This window comes from Motacilla alba, chromosome 4, assembly GCF_015832195.1.
Source record: "Motacilla alba alba isolate MOTALB_02 chromosome 4, Motacilla_alba_V1.0_pri, whole genome shotgun sequence".
Lineage (NCBI taxonomy): Eukaryota > Metazoa > Chordata > Aves > Passeriformes > Motacillidae > Motacilla > Motacilla alba.
The window spans coordinates 32,544,227-32,565,809 of NC_052019.1; the positions used below are offsets into that span (position 1 = coordinate 32,544,227).

At 39.3% G+C, this 21,583-nt stretch overlaps 1 protein-coding gene across 47 annotated transcripts in view; it reads right to left on the minus strand.

Annotated features, from left to right (window-relative positions):
* The window catches only part of TENM3 (teneurin transmembrane protein 3), a 1,291,416-nt gene that overhangs the window by 176,621 nt on the left and 1,093,212 nt on the right, over nt 1-21,583 (minus strand). The window contains exon 1 of one of the 47 annotated variants that reach the window (XM_038135935.1): nt 15,310-21,498. The exons of 45 other annotated variants lie outside the window; for them this stretch is intronic. In XM_038135935.1, the coding sequence (XP_037991863.1) occupies nt 15,310-15,364 (55 nt within the window). In that variant the 5' untranslated portion in view covers nt 15,365-21,498. Of the gene's footprint in view, nt 1-15,309; nt 21,499-21,583 lie in introns of those variants that run through there. One more of the 47 variants, XM_038135942.1, reaches the window with a different exon arrangement.

Below are 21,583 nucleotides of genomic sequence, written 5' to 3' on the forward strand. Positions count from 1 at the left end.
TTAATTTTAAACTAATTTTTCATTATGGACTTCCTGTATGCTCTCCAACCTGTATGACTTGGCATTGGCATTTATCTCTCTGCTGGATCCTGCAGCCTTCTGCAGCCAACCTGCAGTGACAGTTATCTCTTAATTAATACTCTACATGCAAATGGGATTACCAAAAAGTGCTGTTGTATAGCACACAAAGAACAATTATTTACAACCAATACAGTTCTCTTTATCTATTTATACCAGAGTTGACCACTGTAGTAGCTACTGTGAAGACCTCCCCAAGGAAATACATGCATGGACAGTCTTCCGAATATACACACACATATAAATAATAGTATATGAATCCATCTACAGTGAAAAACACTGCAGCGAAAAGAAATTACATGCCAAGAACTCTTTTAAAAATAAATGCTTTCAAATGCATAGAAATGACGCTTGTGATCTATTGTGGGTTTTCCACTTGTGTTTTGCTTTATTTGTAAGCATAATGGATAATGACTCTTCTATCCATGAACTGGGAGGTGTACTTTTGAAGCTTCAAATCCTTCTGAGTGCTGATGAATTGTGCCTTCATGTCAGATGCAAACTTTAAACACAAATGACACCTATTTTTTCCTATATTTCCTCAGAAAGTTAGCACTTCTAAACAAAACAGATGTATTATGCTGACATGTATTCTAACTCACAAAGTTGCAACTACTTCTATGGGTTGTGTATTCTAAAACTGTGCAAAACCATAATGAAAGGACATTGATTTGAAAAACAAAATTAATCCATTGGAAAGCAAGACAAATAACGGCCTGAAATATTGTAATTTGGATTTTTTTCTCCTCTTGGAAGTATAGTATAATAAACAGATTCTGTGATATAAAACTGGCAATTATATTTTAAAAAAGAGAACGATTTCTCAAGAAAAATGGTTATGCCTTAGAATTGAAACACATTTCTGAAGCAAACACTATGTTTTGAAGCATTTCGGTTGTTTCAAAAAGTTAACAGCTGCTGCTCAGCAGATTGTTAAATGAAAAGGAGTGCCCTGTTCTTACAGGGGTCAGACTGCATGACCGCAACAGCTCTGTCTTCAGTCCCGAGTTCAGGCAGTGCTCATTTTTGCTTTAAATGCCAGTTTTGTCTGTAAAGAAATTGCAGAATCTGAGTCTTAACTGACAGAGGATCCTAACCAAAATGCACAGCTCTTTCTTCTTACTACAGAAAAATATTTTTTTACTACTATTATTTTCAAAAGGAATCACCTTATAAATTCAGAGCCAGGTGTAGAGCAAAGACCCACTCACCTAGGCACAAAGTGTATAAGCTGAACCAAAACCTCAAGCATCTCTAGCATCCAGGGTTTATTTTTCTAGGAGCTACTCTGCTCAGCTCAACTGAATCTTCCAGTTTATTTCCCCCAATATTAATTAAAAGTGCACATGAAAAATACTGGAAGGGAACAGAGAGCTAATCCCAGAAGAGTGAAAACCTTCATTCTACTCAGAAAATAATTTTAAGTGATAGGTCTCTGGATTTTTAGAAAAACATTCATCTTTTTTGGGGGGTTGGGGGCGCAGTTTTGGACAGAAGCAAGCTGAAATCAACGCCAGATTGCAAAATATTCTGATTAACTCCTATCTTCACTTGAGATGTAGAAGTTCTCACATGAAAATGTCACTTCTCCATTTAGAGCATCTGCTGGGATTCAGACTCCTGTGCCTTGTGATGGGAGTCTCACACAGCACAGCCAGGACAAGGAGACAGCAGCTCAGCCACCGACCCGGCTGTACAAGCGGCACACTCACAGTTTTGGCCCGGCCAAGCGCCACTTGCAGCCAGCCTGTGGGCCCTGGCAGCCAGCACACTGAAGCCGGAGCATCAGAGCCAGAAGGTCTCCAAGGGCCTGTAGCACTTGGACTGTGCACGCAAGGAAGCTCCTGGAGTCCCCTTCTGGCTCCTGGGTAACTTGGCCACAGACCTGGCCCTTTGCTACCACAGCAGTTGGTGCCTGCTCAAGCACAGCCAAGAGGCAGAGGTGCACGGTTGCTCCACGTGCAGCCACGCACGCACAGCTCTGCACCTGAGCAACGCAAAAGGCACCTGTGCATGGCCACTCGCTTCTGCCTCAGTCTGAGCCCTCCATGGCTGTGCACAGCTGCCTGGGCCTACTGCTTCACTGACTACTACATGGGGGCAGGGAAAGGGCAGGAGAGATCTCTCAGGCAGGGGGAATGTGCAGCCAGTCGTTCTCTCTACTCGCTACTCATCGATTCACACGCAAACCAAACTAACCATTACACAGTGCTGTGAGAAAGAAACCAGCCCTCCTCAAAAGCCTGCCAGGATTTTCATGTTCCAAAAACCCATACTATAAACACGCCACAGACACAAGTTAAAACCAGGGGAAAAAAAACCAAAACCAACAGGGTTTTTTCTTTTTCCTGCATTTCCAGAAATGGAACCAAGCATCAAAAATGGAGCAGCTGGCAGATACTATAATCAATGTAGGAAGGATAGCCACTCTGAGTCTGTCTTATATTCACTCAGCAATGATGCTGAAGTGTTTACGAAGTTTCCACTCTCAATCCTGACCTTTGTAAAAGACTGTAATTTTTCTGGATGCTGATACTCTTTCAGATGACAATTCATAAAGAGTAATCACCTATACAAGTAACCTTTGAAGAAATGCTTCTTTGTTCTTCCTATCCATGACTTTTTATTATTAGAGGTGAAATGGATTGAGCCATGTCACACCTGGTTTATCATTCTTACAACATAACTCAGTGGTAGTCGATGCACTTTGTATTTTCACAGTTGCTTTGGGATAAATTAGGGGGAGCAGAAAATGTCTTTTTTGAAAAGGACAGGAAATGCATCTTGAAGAACACCAGACAACGGGAAGGTTTTTTTGCAAGGGAGTGGGAGAGAGGCTTCTTAATGAGGAAATAAACCTTCTGAGAATGATTCACAAATCATTCAGTTTTTAGAATCAGGTAATTTCCCAACCTCATTCCTCTCACCCCTGTAAGAAGCAGTTTAAAGAGGAGTGAAATCAAATACTAATTAACTAAATTTGGTTTTCTTAATTCTACTGGGTCCTATATGAGAAAAGCAGTCTAAGCAAAGACAAGGATACCAGTTTTGCCTACTTTTGCTACCACTGTGGCTACTGCCTTGCAGCCTGCCATAAAGGGAACAACATCTTCAAAAAAAATATCCAGAGAACTTCTTAATGACATCAAATTGCTTATGCTTGCAGACCACAGAATATGACTCGTTTTCTCAGAAGAAAACATTGCAATTTAAAGAGATTTTGATAGATATGAACAAAGAGCAACAAACTGCTGAAAAAGAATTCTATCAACCTTACTTACAAAAATAACGCTATTTTTTATTATTCACAAGAATCACAGAATATTCTGATTTGGAAGGAACTCACAAGTATCACCAAATCCATCTCAAGTAAATGGGGACCAAACCTATGACCTTGGTCTAACTAGCACCATGCTCTAACCAATTAGTTCATTTAGTGTGGTTATTCATATATCCCTGTGAGCTGCATTTTTTGGATTGTAGCTATTTCTAAAGACTACAGCTGTAGCATTGCAAAACAAGAGGAGAAGGAAGGATACAATGACTGTTGCCACCTTCACCAACTTCTGATTGCCGGCTGCCCCAGACAGTGGCACATGCTCCCCCCCATGAGCTCTGTGTGCCTCCCAGCACGGCTCTGCAGGGACCAGCACAACGCTGAGCAGCCACCAGAATGAGCAGCACTTCTGCCACAGCCTTCCATGTGCACTAAAACATCATGCTGCTGCTCCCTGCCTTCTCTCCCAATAAACTGGGAAAACCAATAAAATTTCCCATAACACTAAAGAATCGCGCCGTGCCTACAAAAGCACGCATTTAGCAATAAGAAAAGACAAAGCAGTCCTGCCAATGAAACATCACACTTACCTAACCAGCGGTGAACTCTGGAAGGGCCTGAAGGTAGCACCACTGAAATAGGTATTTTTGTTGCTTCCTTGTTGCTTCACTATCAAAAGCTCTTTTCTTCCTGCAGCACTTTCAAGTTCTATTTCTCGTTAGGGCTTTTTTCTGCTACATTAAATGTAACTCCTTAACAAAGGAATTTTGGGGAGGGGAGGAATTAGAGAATTACCAGAAAATTATTGACTGTTGTCTCACACAGTACCAGTCTCACAAGCAACAGGACATTTACTGGACATTGATGTCTCATTACATCTAGTATGTAATTTATTTCTCTGCTGGAAGAGAACTTATCAGTTTTGCCCATGTGGAGAAAATGTTTCTACTTTAGAAACAAATAGACAATCACAGACAAGAAGCTGGAAAGATTAAATGAAAATCCACTGCATGATCACTGAAGTCAGCTCGCTACCAAAGCTGCTAAGGCAGCAGGGTTGAAACGGGCCAGAGGTGGCATTTTGGGGCCAGATTTTTGACAAAGCCTCATTGAGGAATTATTTAGAAAACTGAGAACAATAAAATCTGTAAGGTACTGAGAACTGAAAGAAAGCTGGACTCTGTATTTAGGTTTCTCTGGAAACTCAGCATTAAATGAAAACCCCACAAAGTCCCTTATTTTTGCCTGAAGATATAAGCAGTAATGTATTAGCTGATGAGAAAACTTTGTGAAGCACTACGAAGTTGCATATTTTTACTCACTCTTCCATTGTAAGAAAATATATTGCTATCTAAAACAGAATATATTTTGACTACTATATAAACCTTTTGTTTGATAGTTTTAAATTTTTTAACATTTTATCTGCATTTACACTTGGCAAGACTGGATAAGTGCACTAGCAATATGTACAATTTAAAACCATAAATTTCAAATAGGGTTAGTTATCCATTCAAGTTCAAAGGAATACAGATTTAGCAATTCTTAAATAAATATACAAACCCCTCACATTTGCTTAGGTATGTCAGAAAATGCTGAATGGAGTTGAAAAAATACCTTTGGCCTCAGACTAAACACAGAAAATTTCAGTCCAAGAGTGCTTTTCATAAAGTTATGAGCTAACGAACAAAAGGGCATTCTCATAAAGTTTCATGAAATATTAGCTATGAAATCCAGGAATAATATAATAATCTTTATTTCTTTGCCAACTCGACCACTTCAGAATAATAAAAACTGAAGTAAAGTAAACCACACCAGTTACTGTGACGAGGTTTTATCTCAAAGAAAATAGAAAAGGACCAAAAGATTGGGGGGAAATTCCAAAATAGAGAAAATACTTGTTTATGCCTGAGTGGAGCCAAGGGTAACAAACCCTCTTTACCAAGCTGGTTCCAGAATCCTTGGGCCTTGGTCCAGGGACAAGGGACACGCCAGCTGGGCCATCCATATCTGCCAGCAGGAAGAGGTTATCCATCTCTTTGAAAAGGGATGAAAGGAAATTGCTGTCTGAGTGCTTTGCAAACTCTGAAACAACTGCTCTTCAGCTAAACAGTAGGATTGCCAGTAGAAAATGTACAAGTCTCTGAGTTCCTGAAAAAATTATTAATGTTGACATATTCTACTTTCAAGATGCCCCCCTCATTACCAGTAAAAACTGCCAGATAAAAACCAGTTATTACACATTTAGAACAGCTGGTCTGGAAGCCCTGTCCTGTAAAACTAGAATTCCCCATATACATTATGGCACGTGCTTTCCAAGACTATCCATGCCTTCCCACCAACCTTCACAAATCTCTACCGCCAAAACATCTACCAAAGTACTTACTGATAAGAAAAGACATGAACAAATTTCTTACTTGACTAGGTTTTTTCCCCCTCTGAAAAAGACACTTTTTAACAGGTTCTTGGCCAAGATTACATGATTACATTTGTATTCACACAATGTCTCTTTTATGAAAAGATGTAATGCAACCAATTATGAGAGCAGCTCCTGAAAAACCCAGCTAATGGCTTGACTTGGTCTGCATTCATATCAACACAAAATAACTAATTTTATACAATGCTTGATAATGCAGCACCAGGTAAGGCAGAGATTACACAGGAACACTTAAAAGATGCTTATTCTGAAAGGATCAGACCTTATAAAATGCAATTTATAAGCATGGAGAAAAGAAGAAACACAGAACTGAAATCAGGTTTACCCACATTTCATTAATTTTGTTCTTTGGCATATTAATACCTAACACACATGCAGTTTTCTGGTACAGTTGCTGTTACTACATATAACTGAAATTATCCTCCTACACTTGAAATGTCATGATTTCTACATGAAGAGATAAAGGAATAGTGTTAGTCTTGCTCAGTTATCTGAGATGCCTCTTTTTTTTTAAATGATTTGTTTGTATTTGTTATTTATCTTTGATATATGGTACTGGTCCAAATATTCATTCTTTACATGTTTTCTGAGGCAGTGACCATTCATTATATATTTCTAAGCAGTTACAGCCTGCAAAGTCAATTCTTGGTCAGAATCTCTACATGCACAAGCAGAAAACAAACCACAGGATACTTCAAAGTCAGATCCTGTGACTAGAGGAGGCTGTTAATCAATGCAGTTTAATACAAAGCCCTCTGCCTCACTGATGTTATGATTATGCATGCTGAGGTGAGCAGGCAATAATATTAAGAACCACACACAAATTTCTTCTGAATAAAAATGATGCATCAGCCCATAACATTTATCAGCCTATACAAACTCTCAGGAATCCAACTTTCACTGCAAGTGTCTTTTTGGATCTATTTACTTCAGAAGATGTGGTATGAACGATAGTATAATAAGTTTTACTATGTTTCAGGCATAAGTGACTCATACATCATTCCATTTGAAAGAAAAAATCCTAACATGCAGTAGGATATGTTACTGCAGCTACTCCATGGGAATAACAACACACCCATTTGTAAGGAAAATACATTTGTGAAAATACCTGATTAGCAGAAAACAATTCATCATAAACAATAATACTCAACTGCTTTTTTCATGTTTTTATGGTCACAGTCTCTTTTCATGGAATCTATTGGATTAAATGCGTTCAGCTCTTCCCCTCCCATCCCCAGCTCAAAATAGTCTTCCATTGATGTTATCCATAAAAACCAAACAAAAAAACAGCCTTTGAAGGAGGGGCTGTCATGTGAGTTGAATGTAAAGTTACTGGACAGAGTGCATCAAATTATCTTCTCACTTCAAGAATCTCCTACCAGGATCCCAGTTTGAGGGCAGAAATGCATGTTCTCTCTCCTGTTTGCTCTGCAAAATACTGTATTTTTATCTTGCATGCCTCCAATCCCCTGCAAAGGTTACGAACTGAATGCTGCAAATCCAGCAGGAAACAAACCTCTGAGAACTGCTCAACATTATGCGAAGCCAAGGCAGTGCCACCTGCACCTGTGGCCACCTAGAGACAAAGCTTCCCAATATCTTGGCCTTCCCTTTTACAACTAAGGAAATCTCTACCTTCTTCCCTCTTACCTTTCCTTAGTCTTTTATTTACTTAACGAACACTTTATTTTCCTTCACATCACAATTAAAAAGTTTTAGACACCTTTTCTGTTACAAATTCATTAACTTATTCCACTAAAATTCCACTAAAAAAATTATCAAGACAAGAACATTTTGGCATGTTGATTGTAGTACTAGTTAATGAATTATGCCATTTAATGTAAAGCACTGGCATACTAAAATAAACATAGAAACAGAGAAATTATTTACAGCACTTTGGGACATGTATATGGGATAACATAAGGACACAGGTAATACTGGTAATGTCATTGCTAACTTTTCATGAAAGCAAACTCAAGACAAGTTTAAAAAACAATGGGCTGAGCGGAGACAGTCACGCAGTTCTTATGGACTGTCCCACAGCCACTCACCAATACAAACTGCAGACTCTTCAACACCAGAAGACACCCAGAACTACCTTTGTTCCCACCTGCTGCTGAAGAGGCATCTCAGATGGTATCCCCAGCTTTGGGGCCACATAAGGGTGACAAACCAGCAGAGACGGCAGCTAACCAGAGAAAAGACACTTTAATGTTTTGCTTGATCCAGGCCAGAGGATTAAGTCTGGGTCTCCTACCTTCCAGGTGAGTTCCCCAGCTAATGAGCCTGCAGCTAATAGCAGAGCAACTTGTTATCCCCATTTTTTTTTCATTAAAATCTCTGAAGAACTGTGTTTAGTTCCTCATCAAGATGAATGCCAAGCCTGCTAAATTTTTCATGACACTGAATTCTTGTTCTCCTGCCAGCCCTAGTTATGTGTGAACATTTCAGACTCCCTCAGGCATTTATTTTACTACAGAGTCCTGAAATACTTAAGTCTATTAAGACCTAAAATAAACAGGCAAAAAGGAGGAATCTGCAAGTTGTTCCTCCAGTCTACATTTTAAGTAGACAGTGCTTAGACCAGCGAAGTTCAGAAATTATTCTCAGTGTCACTAGTGAAATGATGGTACATTTGGCAACACACGCATCAAGCCATGTCAGCTACCACAGTGGGGTTCAGCTCCACAGCACAGCAGGAGCAGCACTGTCTGCAGGCTGTAAAGATCCAGCCAAACAGGGTGGATCCAGAAAAGCTGGATTTACTAAACACACACACAATGGCTATTCCGTGTGTGCATTACCTCTGGGTTGGTGCCCAACGCAGTCCCTGCCTGCTCCCTTGCTGCCAGGAAAGGGGACAGCTGGGAATAGACTATGACTGAAGAATATTTCACACTACTTGGCCTTGGTTGCCCTCCTCACCAAAAGCCTTTCTGGAGCAGAAAGCGTGCTGAATGTGAGCTAGGCTGGCTTGCTGCTGTGTGTTGAACAAGTGGGATCTTGAGGAAAGGAGGCCAACCATCAAAAGACTTCAGCCAGGCCTTGAAGGGCAGCAAACAACTGACTGAATTAACCACGAGGCTGCAAATCTTCCTGTCACATAGGCTACGAGCTGTGCCTCCCTAAACTCCCTGAGAGAACACTCAGAAAAAATTCCCCAAATGAATTATCTGGATTTTAAGTCACCTACTGAAATAATTTTATGGTTACTCCCAGTTTATCTGTGCATTCTGTAGCTGCTCTCTCCATAGGAGATCTGAAAAAAGACCAAGCTTTGTTGTTTATTTTGAGGTCTCTTACTCGCTACCAAGAGTAAACTCCAAGAGCACTTCCATCCACAACGCTTCATTATTTTTGCTATAGTCACTGGGATTATATACTTAGAAAGGAAGTTCAAATGGCCAATTTGTGGCCAGAAAATATCAAGCCTGATATCAGATCTAAAGATCAACATGTTGTCTTAGAGAAACTCCACGCAGGTGTGAAAAAGTATGTCTGAATTACACAGTGTTATGTTGGATATGCTGTGTACAAAGAAGGCAATGTTAGTACTAAATCAGCTGTCATGAGTTGCTGGTATGCACAAATCAACAGCTCATGCCCGTCCCTGGTATATCCTCAGAAATCTCCCAAAGAGCAGACCATCTTCTACATAATGCCTCTGATCATCCATACTTTTACTTTCCTAGGTTTTTTGGGTTTTTTTTCTTTAAAAAGCACTTTGTGTCTTCTTCTATATCTATTTTGTTTGAAGCAAACTTTAAAAATCCTCTTGTTAAACAGTTTCTCTCCTATACTTTTTCAAATTATTTTTATATAGATGTTAGTCCTTAGGAGACCAATGCTCAAGATCCCTGTAATGAACTAGATTTAACATGGCTGTAATATGTCTCTGTAATCCTGGCAGGTGATGCTACCTAAAAGCACAACCTAAGATGAAAGCCCTCAAAGCTTTTTGTCATTCAGGCTTGTGAAGGATTTTTTTTCCTCATACAAAATCTGACAGCAGGGTCTTGCCAATGTCCAAGCAAACTGGAGTGCTGATACCCAACTTGTTCCTTGCCCTGTTTCTGATACTGCCAAAATACTTTGCCAAAGAGATCTTTCAGAAGGCAAAAACATTTTTACTATTCAATTTCCCTAGACATTATGAATACAGTGGGGAGAGATGTGGGGAAGTCTTCCTGAAACCTGTAATTCTGTAAAGTGCATGTACTTATCATTAAAAAAGTAGGGTTGGACTAGAACCAAAAAAGAACTTGGCAGTTCTTTTACATGTTATTTCCCTGTGCTAGTGAAGAATTATGACAGTACTTCAGTTTTCTGGTATGTCCACAGTAATTTGCAAAAGTGAAATAACAGTAACAAAATCACCATCAAGCAGTTCTATGTGAGTCCCACATAAATAGTTTTCAGTTCTACAAGTAAATTTTCATTTAACCTTTGCCTGCCAAACTGCTTGTATTAAATGTACATCATGTTAGTTCCATGTACTACTTGTAATTAATTTTACTTCATTAACTAGCGATTTTTGCCCCGTTTTTCTCTCGCTTCACCTCACCTACTTCCACCTTGACACACTGAAAACATGCCAATACAAAAACTGTTTCTTCCTATAACTGGCAAAGTCTTTACGCATAACTGGAAAAATGCTGTAATCCCAGTTCCTCTTTTCTCATTCCTGCAATGCAAGCACAATGGCAGTATCAGCTTGAGCAGTGTGTCTGTGATGAATCAGATCTCATGCCCCTGAACGCCCATGGCAGAAGAAAAAGGGAATCAGTCATTTCTCCCACTGAGGACTGACAGGATGTGAAACACAGAGGAGAGTGAAGTTGGAGCATCAGAGCTGCCAGTTTTTCCATCACACGGGACTCTATAAAGGACCACAAAGGCTATTTCTGTAAGATAAAAACACAAGAACAATCTCTTGCTCTGCCTCCGTGGACTGAGTGGGACAGAGCTGTCCTCAGCAGAGCTCTGCAGTGAAATCATGGCTACGCTTCCGCAGAAACCTGAGAAGCTTTACTGCTCTTTGCTTTCAAGAAGCAAAAGGACCTGCTGTCAAGGATTTCACCTGCAATATTCTTCTGCCTTGCCAAGTGAGAACTCCACTTGAGGGCATTGAGCTCAGGAACTTGATAAGATTCAAAATTTAAGCCTAGTGTGATGAAAATCCATTTCCAAATCCCTAAAATCTGAATATATAATACAAACACTGAAACAGCTTTGTCCAAAGAAATGTTAGACTGTGACCCCAAAAGTATCCTCCAGTCATGTTTTTTATTCAGCTTTGAATGGGAGCAGTGTAATGAGGAATGCCAAATGAATATTCCCTCAAAATGAAATATGACAAAAGCTTCACTCAGAAACAACACATGGTGCTGTCACACACATATTACCCACGAGCTAAAATTTTTGTCTAATGTAATTTAAGATTGATAATTACTGATAGAGGACATATGTGTTTTCAATAAAAAGAAACTGCCAAATTAAAAATACTTCCTTTCTAGAGGAAAGTATGAAATAACTTTATAGTTTGAAATAACATCTCAGATTTATATAACTGAAATAACAATTATATAAATGTCCAGGATTTAATTTTTTTTTTCTCTGTAAATGAAATCCTGCCCTTCCTTCAACTGTTTGCATCATTCTCTCAAACACAAGTAAGGGAAATGAAAATATACAAAATCACACAAAGCAAAATGTAATAGTATGTCAGTTGCAAATAAGAGCAGAAGACTTGCATTTTTTAAATCCAGCTTTTAACAACTGATCTGGTTTTAATTTATGATTAAAATTATTATTATTCTGTTAGTGGGAACAAGGAACTCTGTTAGGGTGGGTGTTACAGAAGTATGGGAAAAAATAAGGGAAAGTATGGGAAAAGTATGGGAAGCACGGGAAAAAAAACCCCAAATTTTCCTGTGCGTGAAGTAAGAAATAGCTGGCACTAGACAGCATTCACCTGAGAGTGCAAACTGAAAAGGGGGAATAAGTGAATTACTAATGAACATCCCTCTCCACAGTGCCTTGCTAGTCGAGGTCTCCAATGTGGCCAGTGTGCTGCCAAATCCTAATACAGGTTCCAGAGAAGCTCCAGGGGAACGGCAACCTGCAAACCTGACATCTATACGCTAGTGAAGTTAATAGAAACTATAATAGCAAAAAGACTAAGTGGGCCCTAAGTGGGGTCTAAGAAGAATCAAATTTCAGTTTTCATTAAGTGAAGCCTTACAAAATTAACCCAATTCTTTGAATAGCTCAAACAAACATGTGAAACCAGTGATCCAGTCAATCAATTTAAAAAAAAGCTTTTAACAAGTACTTTACTAAAGGCTTTTAAAGGAACTAAGCACCCATGGCAAAACAGAGGTCTCTGCACAGCAACATGACTGGCAAAGAGACTTAACGAGAAATTAGGGGTAAATGGTCAAACCTGCATAGTGAAGGAAGCCTACCAGTGGAATACCACAGGGATCTGCACTGGGATCTGCTCCCCTTCCCATACTTGTAATTGACCTGGAAAGGTAGCTGAGCACTGAAGCAACCAAGTCTGCAGATGATACCAATTTATTCATGGCAGTAAGGATGAGGGCAAGTGGTGAAGAATCACAGGACCTTATGAAATTGAGTGACTAGACAATGGAATGGTAAATTAAATTCAGTGCGGGTAAGTGTAGAGTGATGCACATGGGAAAATATAACCTTAACTTCACATGTACAGTGATGGGCTCTGAGCTGAACATTATCACTCAGGAGTGAGACCTTGAGGTTACAATAAATAGTGCCATCAAAATGTCAGCTCAGTGCTCAGCTGCCAAAAGAAAGCAGCCCAAATATTAGGTATTGTTAGGAGCTGAACAGGAAGCAAAGCAGAGAACACAATTATGCCACTTTGTAATGTCACTCAGTTCACACACTGTCTCTTCTTCTAGTGATGTTTCGGGGACATGCTTCATCACTGAGTATTCTGTGTTTACTTTTTAAAAGATTAGAGCAAAACAGAAAGCATCTTAAAACACATGAGTGACCTGTAATTAGGGGCACAAAGACAGCAGTTTCAACACTGTCTGCATCCCAGACAAGAGTTCTCTGAGACTGTATCCAAAACTCAAGGAGGAAGGGTCTTCTGTGTACTTGCAGACAAACCATTCAAAAAAAGAGGCTGACGAATCACACATATACAACCAATGAGCTCTATTATGAGGCATTGCTATACATCAAAAGCTTAGCTACTGCTAAGTGCACCAGCTTTACCCAGTACTTGAAATCCCTGGGAAAGGACAAGTTTGAAGATCTGCCTTCACTCCAGCAGCATACAGCCAACTAAAATTCATTTTGCCACGTCATCTTGAAGCAACAAGGTTTTAAGCCTTAAGGGCTGGTACAAGTACCCACAAAAGGGTAAGTAAAAACAATTTAAACTAAAAATCTTCAAAATCTTGTGTTATTCCCTGCTCTCTTTTCCTCATTTTCTTCCCTATCAGATAGCCTGCTCAAGTTGCTGGTGGAAACAGTCTTTTGGTGCTTGACAACAGAAAATCACTTTTACCTAATGAGGTTCTGTAACAGGGAACAACTAAATTAAGTCTAGGCCTTCAGATTTCTAGCTAATCTCTACACGTCTCTACTACATTTACTTCTTGCTTTTATGAGAAAGGGCTTGCCTGTGTGCTAATGGACGGTATTACTTTTATCTTCATCTAATTTCAAGAGCCACGAGAATGTTCTGGTTTTTGTTTGGATTGTTACACATCAGACACAAATTCTGTCTATGAGTAGTGGCTACCTATAGTACACGCTCTACTTAGTTGCATAAAATACTGTCTATTTACTTCACATATTCCCACTCTTGTGTATGGGAGAAATATACTCTCACCACAATCTAAAGCCAACCTTTACAGTAGCATTGCCTATCATGTAATAGAATAAATATAGAAAGAGAGAGAATACATTGGAAGAAAAAGCAGCATTGTGATAATTAGTTAATACCTAATTTTCAACTCACAAATGTATCAAATATGAATATGAGTATTTTTCAACAAGAAATAATGCTATGTGGGATATTTAATTAGCTTAAACTATTAGCTAAGAGTTGCTACAGATGGACTAATAACACATTTTAAACAGACCAGGATGAAAATAGGTTTTTTTTGCCTTTGTTTTAGCCCTCCATTTTATTAAAAATCCCTTAGTGATTATTTCTATTCAAATGTTATAGTGTTACACTAAGAAATAAAGATTTTTTATTATTCTTTTCCTACAGCTGTAATTTTCTACTGTTGAAGTAATTGAAGTTTCTTTCTTTTTCGAAAGCACTTTTCAATTTGTGCTGCCCAAGCATGTTTTAAAGACACATCATGAAGGACACTCAGCAGGATGAGCCCTGGAAATAGAAGTTATCTCAAATAACAAAAAAGCTTCTACAGGAATAAACAGTATGATTTTAATTAAAGCAGAATGAAGAACGGGAAGTAAATATTAGCTGGTAGCAATGCACTAAAAATTTCAGTCACCACAAATAAATGAGTCAATCCAACCTCCCACAGAAATGCCTTCAGCGTTTTTAAGGCATAGAATTGGTGAAGCCGTGACAGGATGCAGACTGAACTCAAGGCAAGCTCATCACCTCACTAACTCAAGCTCCATGTCCATCTATGAGATGAGATGACATTTCAGCAAGACTGCACTTACTTTAGTTAACCAAAGAAAACCAAAATCAACCACCACTGCCTCTCTCTCTTTCTCTTCTGCTGCCCACAACAAATTAAGTGACTATCTGTCTCCTGAAGTGACAGAAGAAATATTAATTAATCACAGAATCCTTTGGATCACTAGATAAATCATTCTGTTGAGATCATGTTGTTTTCAAAGGGCAGGGCTAAGCTGCTGCAGCTACAGCTGCTGCCTTTGAGCACTGGCAGTAGCACTGGGCAGCTGCAGATCACCGGCAGAACAGGTGAGGTGCAAAACAGCAGCCAGCCCCTTCAAAGTCCTAAAGCACCCTGAAACTTGAATTCTGTCATGCAGTTAAAAAACACTGAATGGATGAAGTTTTCAGAAAGCCATTCTAACAGAATTCCTCATTACAGCTCTAATTACCAGCTATCTTTATAATGTACACCTGACAACATCGTGAAAAGCACTTCGCTTTAAAGGTCAGCAGAACTAAAAGAACAGTTTGCTATTTATAGTAACAGGTGAACTTTTCTTATTTGGCTGCTTAAGCAGTCAACCCTTGAGTTGAATGTAATTAGGGAGGGGATATTCAATTTACAGTATCCACAAGTAATGATAATTACACTGGTTCAAAAAAGCTGTTGGTAAGCATAAGAAACCCTCGTAATTACATCCCGTTTCCAAAATTACTTGAGCACTGTGAACTTGAAGCATTTCAGCAAATGAAGGCCAAGGCACATAAAGGAGAGCTACGGCGCTTTAAAAGCTGCACTGTTTAACATAATGAGCCGCCCGACCGGAGGGAGACCGCAGAACGCGCTCCGTAACTCACCCCGACAGCCCACGCCATCTCCTTCCCGCTCACAAACATCCATTAAGAAAAGCATAAGCCGGCTCCCTCACTGCCACCTTCCCATCCTTCTCCAGCATTGCTCAGCTCCCCTCGCAGCGCGGCCCCGGGAGCCAGCCCATGGAAGCGTGCCGGGCTCCGGGAGCTCCGGCTGCCGATCCCGCCGCGCTCAGGAGCGGCCGGAGCCGCGAGCGAGGAAACGCCGCCGCGTCCCCCCCGCGGCAGCAGATCAGCTCGGTCAGCAGTCCGCCAGGACAAGGTGAAAAACAAACAAATAACCACGTTCACGGCAGCTGCGGCGATCGCTATCCGGAAAATTATTCAGGCATTATGAGGGAGATGGTATTAAACGCTGCCACTTGCAGCTTCACGGCTCTCTGCGTATTCGCATCAGCCGGGGATGAGCACTTAAGGAGTATCATCAGAGCTTGCCCAGCTGAGCATCTTCCATTATGTTTTTGTCTTAAAAGGAGATAGCAGGAACCTCTCTGCCTGACAGGCAAAAGGCTTGTCATAATTCATTAATAACACAGCCTTGCTCAGGTTTCCTTCAATGAAATCGGGCAGGCATCCTATGAAGAAAATGCTGAGTGAACAACAGCTTCTCCAGACACAATGCAATAAACTTGCCAGCACTTGGCACCATTTGGTGTCTGAGACAAGGATGACCAACGCTATTCGACAAGACCTGTCAGAGTCCCTTAAGGCTCCTAGTGAAGAAACTCAAAAACCCAAACAGTAATTCCTCAGCAGGAAGCAATTCACTGCTTGGAAGCAAAAACTTCACGTTTCAGACGCAGAGATAAATGTACCAGTCTGCTTTTGCTATGCTCAGGGTAAAACTGGCAATTTACTCTGAAGAACTGTTTGCATCCAAAGGGAAAAATGCAAGAAGAGGGGTGGTAAAAAGCAACAACTACAATATCAAATAACTGAAAAAATTAACAAGACTATCACAAGTCTTCCATCACCTAGAAAATACATCTGAAGTTATCTGTAAGGAAAGGAAACAAGCTCAGGCCAACTGTCAAGATAAAAAGTCATTAGGATAGCATCCAAGCAGGAAGGACAGAAAATTACTTACTTTTTTTCCTTTGTCTAGTATGCATCCATTCATTCAGCACCTGTTATATTTCATTGAGTCTCACGTACTTCCTCCTAAGAGATCAGTTCCGTCATTAAAAAAATGAAGAAAGGTACTCTTACTTGTATTTGATCTACTAGCTTTCCATACACTCACACTGCTTCCTATGACAAAATAATCTAGTAATACAGAAAGTACATGCCATCCCAGCATACAGCATTTGTTATGATCCAAGTTTTAAACAGCCTTCAGCATAAAAGCTAGTACTACAGATTTTATGTTTACTATGACAGGGCTTCCAGGTTTGCATGTGATTTTTAAAAGATGCTTTATCATCATGCAACAGAAGCAGTCCAAACATACATAAATTAATTTTGTACAAATAGAAAAAGCAAAGAATGTACTGACGATGGTTAATTAATAATTTTAGAATATCTGTGTCACAAAATCATCTTTTTTGCAATAAAGTGGGCTCAGGTAATTTGCAAATAGCACAATATTATTGCTTCCCTAAGCTCCTTTGTGTTTTACTTAGGCATGTTAATTTATTTTGAGTGCAATATCTGTCATTAAAACTGTGGCTTATGAACATTATTAGAAACAGCTCTATTAGCATGTCTAGAGATTGCTGTATTTGAGTAGAATGCAACTGATTGAACAGAAATCAATAAAGGTATTTAATGATTTCATGAGAAAAATAAGTGACCCTCACACCCCTAATGGATTAATGTCACTTATGTGCAACACATTGCATAATGCTGACATAGAGCTACTCAAAGTAGTGTCACTTTTCATATGAGTGCCTTAAAACCTTATCAAAGGGAAATTGCATTTTAATGCTATTTCAGATGTCATTTTTGAGAGGATTTTAACAATCCCATTTCATAAAGCAGAAAGCATGATCTGAATTGTTACAAGTAGCTTTTGTCATTGGCACATGTACTAGGTCACCCTCTGAAGTTAGCTGGTGAATGAAATCCTGAGCACAGGAGAAGGGTGGCACTTTGAAACATTACCCGCACAACCTGTTTATTGTCAGCTTTCATCTCTCAATACACCTTTGCCTACATATCTGAATCTTCTGCTAATTACCAAGAGCATGCTTTGCTAGGGAAGGGAAACTACTCCTCATGGTCAGTACTACAGCACAAGCTACGCGGGATGCGCAGCTCCCCAACACGCTTCTTGGGAATCCAAAGAGAAGCGGGAGATAATCTAAATGACAGAGTAAATGCCATTAAATAAATGCTTGCCTCCCAGCCATTTAGGCAATCTCTCAGATCTCTTAAGAACATGCATGTCCGTCTGTCCATCTTCAATACACTGCTTTTTTATCCCATTTTACATCTATTCACTAAAAAGCAACTGTGGGTTGCAATTGAGCACTGAGCACAATTGAGCAAACCATTTCATGGTCTCACTCCTTTATTTTCACTTCAACAGACTGAAGACGAAAATATGCAGTATTTACTTGGTGTTTCTTCAGTGACATGAAAGCTCCTTTTTGGGAAAGAAACAAGTCAAATTCAACATGTCACTATGAACTAAGCAGGCTTTGCCATGACGAGGCTGCCTTTACAATTCCATTATAGTAAACCCAGACATAACTAGGGGGAGCTGATGTTCGATTTTCTTCTTCTATTTGCCATATTATCATAATATTTTGTGCAACATGAAGAAGTGAATAACTAAAAAAAACCTCAAACCTTTTTCCTAAAGATACTACATTCCCAGCTTTCATACAGTTTTCACCTGAAGAAATGGGAAAAAACTCTGTTCAGATAAAACAGGGAAGCAAATGCAAAAGCTTTTTCTGACTGCCTTGAACATTTCCTTATTTCTCCCCACAGGATATAAAAACTACTCCAGTAAATGTAGCATCATAATTGGCTATAATTGACTCCATTCTTCAATTTTTAAGGCAATCTATAAAATATGGATCTTTTTGTCAACTGGGAGACAATTTTGTGACACCACACTGTTTATCTCGTTACAGTGATCTCAGCTGCACTTGATATCATTTGTTACCACTCAGACTACCTTATTTTGGCTGCAATCCTGCACCTCTCCACATTTAATGCACTGCACACTATGCAGCTCCAACACCAAACACTTTGAGTGCTACCAAAGGGAATTAATTGCTGCAAGATCATTGTCATAGGGGATAACAGTAGCAACGATACAGCAGCAGGTGAAGCACAAGCAAGCAAGCTGTTCCAATCCATCAGTGCACTTCATGCTATTCTGTCATTAGTCCATCTCACAACTTACTGCACATGAATCACAGGGGATGGGGGACAGAAGAAAAATGCAAAGCAAAACTGCTTTGCTGCTGTTTTTCTATGACATCTGTTATTTTATTGAATTTGCAGCACTTTAAGCTAAACTTCTAACACTCTGGCTGTACGGACTGTTATTATATCATGGCAGTTTGATATCAGACTCTTAGGTCACAACAGTATGATGACCACTGAATGGAAATGACTGCATCTGGCCATTTCTAATAGTTGAAATACTGTGAACGCCTCACAAAGATACTGGCTCCAAACACAATTGTTGAATGATAGAATTGGCTTATCTTTTTTCTTCCCTTACATCTTCCAACAATTATTTTTATTTATATCTCCCTCTATATGCTGTGACACTTCAACTGAAAACTAAGTAAAAGGATGATAAAACCTAAAACCTAGAAAAAAAATCCAAATACAAATAGCCACAAAACTGCAGCAAATGATTGATAGAAACATTGATGTAATCATGTCCATAGCAACAGTTTAATTATGAGCATCTTGGCAGTGAGCCTGCTCTAAGCGTTGATTGTCCCCAGCAGAGAATGCCATACAATCCATCTTTGTGTTATGTGCTATATGACTACATGGAGAGGCCAATCAAAGGGGAACGAGGAACAGAGAAGTTGTAGTAAATTACTGGGGTGATACAGGAGTAAGTACATTGACCATGAATAATTCCTCTTGAGGAATTAGCATGCCTAAGAAAAAGGAGCAGGAGGGAAGAAATACCAGGAGAGTGCTACTCACAACAGAATAGTATATTCCTCAATTACACTGCTCACAGCATATGACATGAATATACCTCTTCAACAAATGACATTGATTACTGGTACCCAGTTTAAACAGTCCCCCCTCAAACTCTTCTTTCCAGGATCTCAATTGTGTGGAGGAGCAGAGAAACCCCTTGGTGTAGTAGGAAAGCAGGTCCCCCACCAGGGACACAGGGATCAGGGGCCATGGCTACATGACACACTGTAAAGCAAAGCTTGCCAGAAGCAGCAGGTCTGCAGGGTGGAGCAGCCACTGCCAAGAACCCAGTGGCCTTGGGATCTGTGTTTTAAGGGTTTCACTCCTGAACAACATTACAACACAGCTAAAGCGGGCACATCAGAGGGGATGCACAACATCATGGGTGAGCTGCAGAGTTCACTCCAGTAAACTAGAGGGCAAGGAAGCAATAGTGACAACAGGCAGGGACCTTAGCAGGAAAAGGCAGCAGTGCAGGTTTAGGAGGTTATAAAATAAATAGTGAAATCTGACTGTGACTGCTTCTCAATATACCTGCAGGTAATTTTCAGTCAGAAACAAAAAAATATAATAGAATTGTAATTTATAATTAAACTTACTTCCAATGTGTATGTTGGAAAGTTTGTTAAAAAAGCCCCAACAGAAATGAACACAGCATGTGTCAATCTATATACAACTGCAATATACAGTGCTTATTCATAAAAATAAAATGTTAGAAGTCCTTGAATTTCACACCTATTTTTTGAAGCAACACTTAGGACAGTATCTCTGAAGCAGCAGTTTAAGGTTATACTATCCACTCTTCATTTTAAGGAAATGCTCCGGTAGTTTTTAAGTGTGTGAACAAAGGTTTTGTGAAATCCTGTTAGGCTGTTACACGTGGTAAGAAAACCATCAATCACTTCTGCAGCCTGGTGTCCACATTCACAACTTAACTCAATAAAGACTGGTTTTAGTTTCTATTAAGGTATGAATATTTTATATTTGTAACCACATAAATCAATAAGAATAGTCATATATGTATATACACATATCATACCATGTGTTTCTTTGAAGAACAAACCCAAAACATTACAGAAATTTGAAATAATGGCGCTCTAAAAACAAGATTACTAAAGCTTACAGAAATTCCAAGAGACATACTGAAATCAAACACAAGTGCTGTTTCACTAAAAGTTGAGCGTTTTTAGCAGTTGTGTGACTATTTCCATCTCCAAGACATTGTGGCTGCATCATACCATGAAAACACACCGGTTTTTATTAATAACAAATGTATGGGCATGTTCTACCTATTGTGGATTACCTGCCGAGAAATTGCTCTTAAATACAAAGTGTTAGAATCTATGCAACTCTGCTGTACCTTCATGATCTCCTCCTCATTAAAATTTACTTTAAACATGGAAGAAAGTGATTTGTGTGTGTGTGGGTACAACTTAACGTTCAGATCAATACGTTATAAAAATCTATTAAATCACTACACAGAAATTGAATTAGTTGCATTAGTTCTTGAAAGCCCAGGTATTTTAGCTCTGAATTCAGGTCTTATATTTCAACTCGGACCACTCCAGAGGTACTCTGGATTTCTAAACAACAATGTACTAGGAAACGTCTGTACCTGATAAAAACTTTTGTGCATCAGCTCAAAAAAATATCATTTCATCATCTCTTTACTGTAACTTCTCTCATAATGAACACAACATCTTCCAAAATACCTATGTGACTTTACAGATCGAATGATTACCTGAATAGAACACATAGCTGATTACATTGAATATTCAGTTAACTTATTCACCCTTCAACAGCTAGACAATACAACACAAGAGAAACCCAGAGGAACTCCTGGTCAAGACATTATTCAAAACTAGAGTAATACAAATACAGTTACATTAGTCCTCACTAAGTTTACCTTGATATTTTCACAAAAAGGTCATTTGCAAAATCTTCAGAAAAAAAATATAATTGACATACTACTGCATCATGCTAGGGTTTGTGGGAGTGAGGGAAAATGGGAGTCTACTCTTAGGCAGACAGAAATGCATAGCTTGTGAAGTGCTCTTGATCCAGGTGTTTTAGTGGCACTTTTTATTTGTGAAAAAGAAAAAGAGTGTCACTTTTAAATACAAGAGTGACTGTG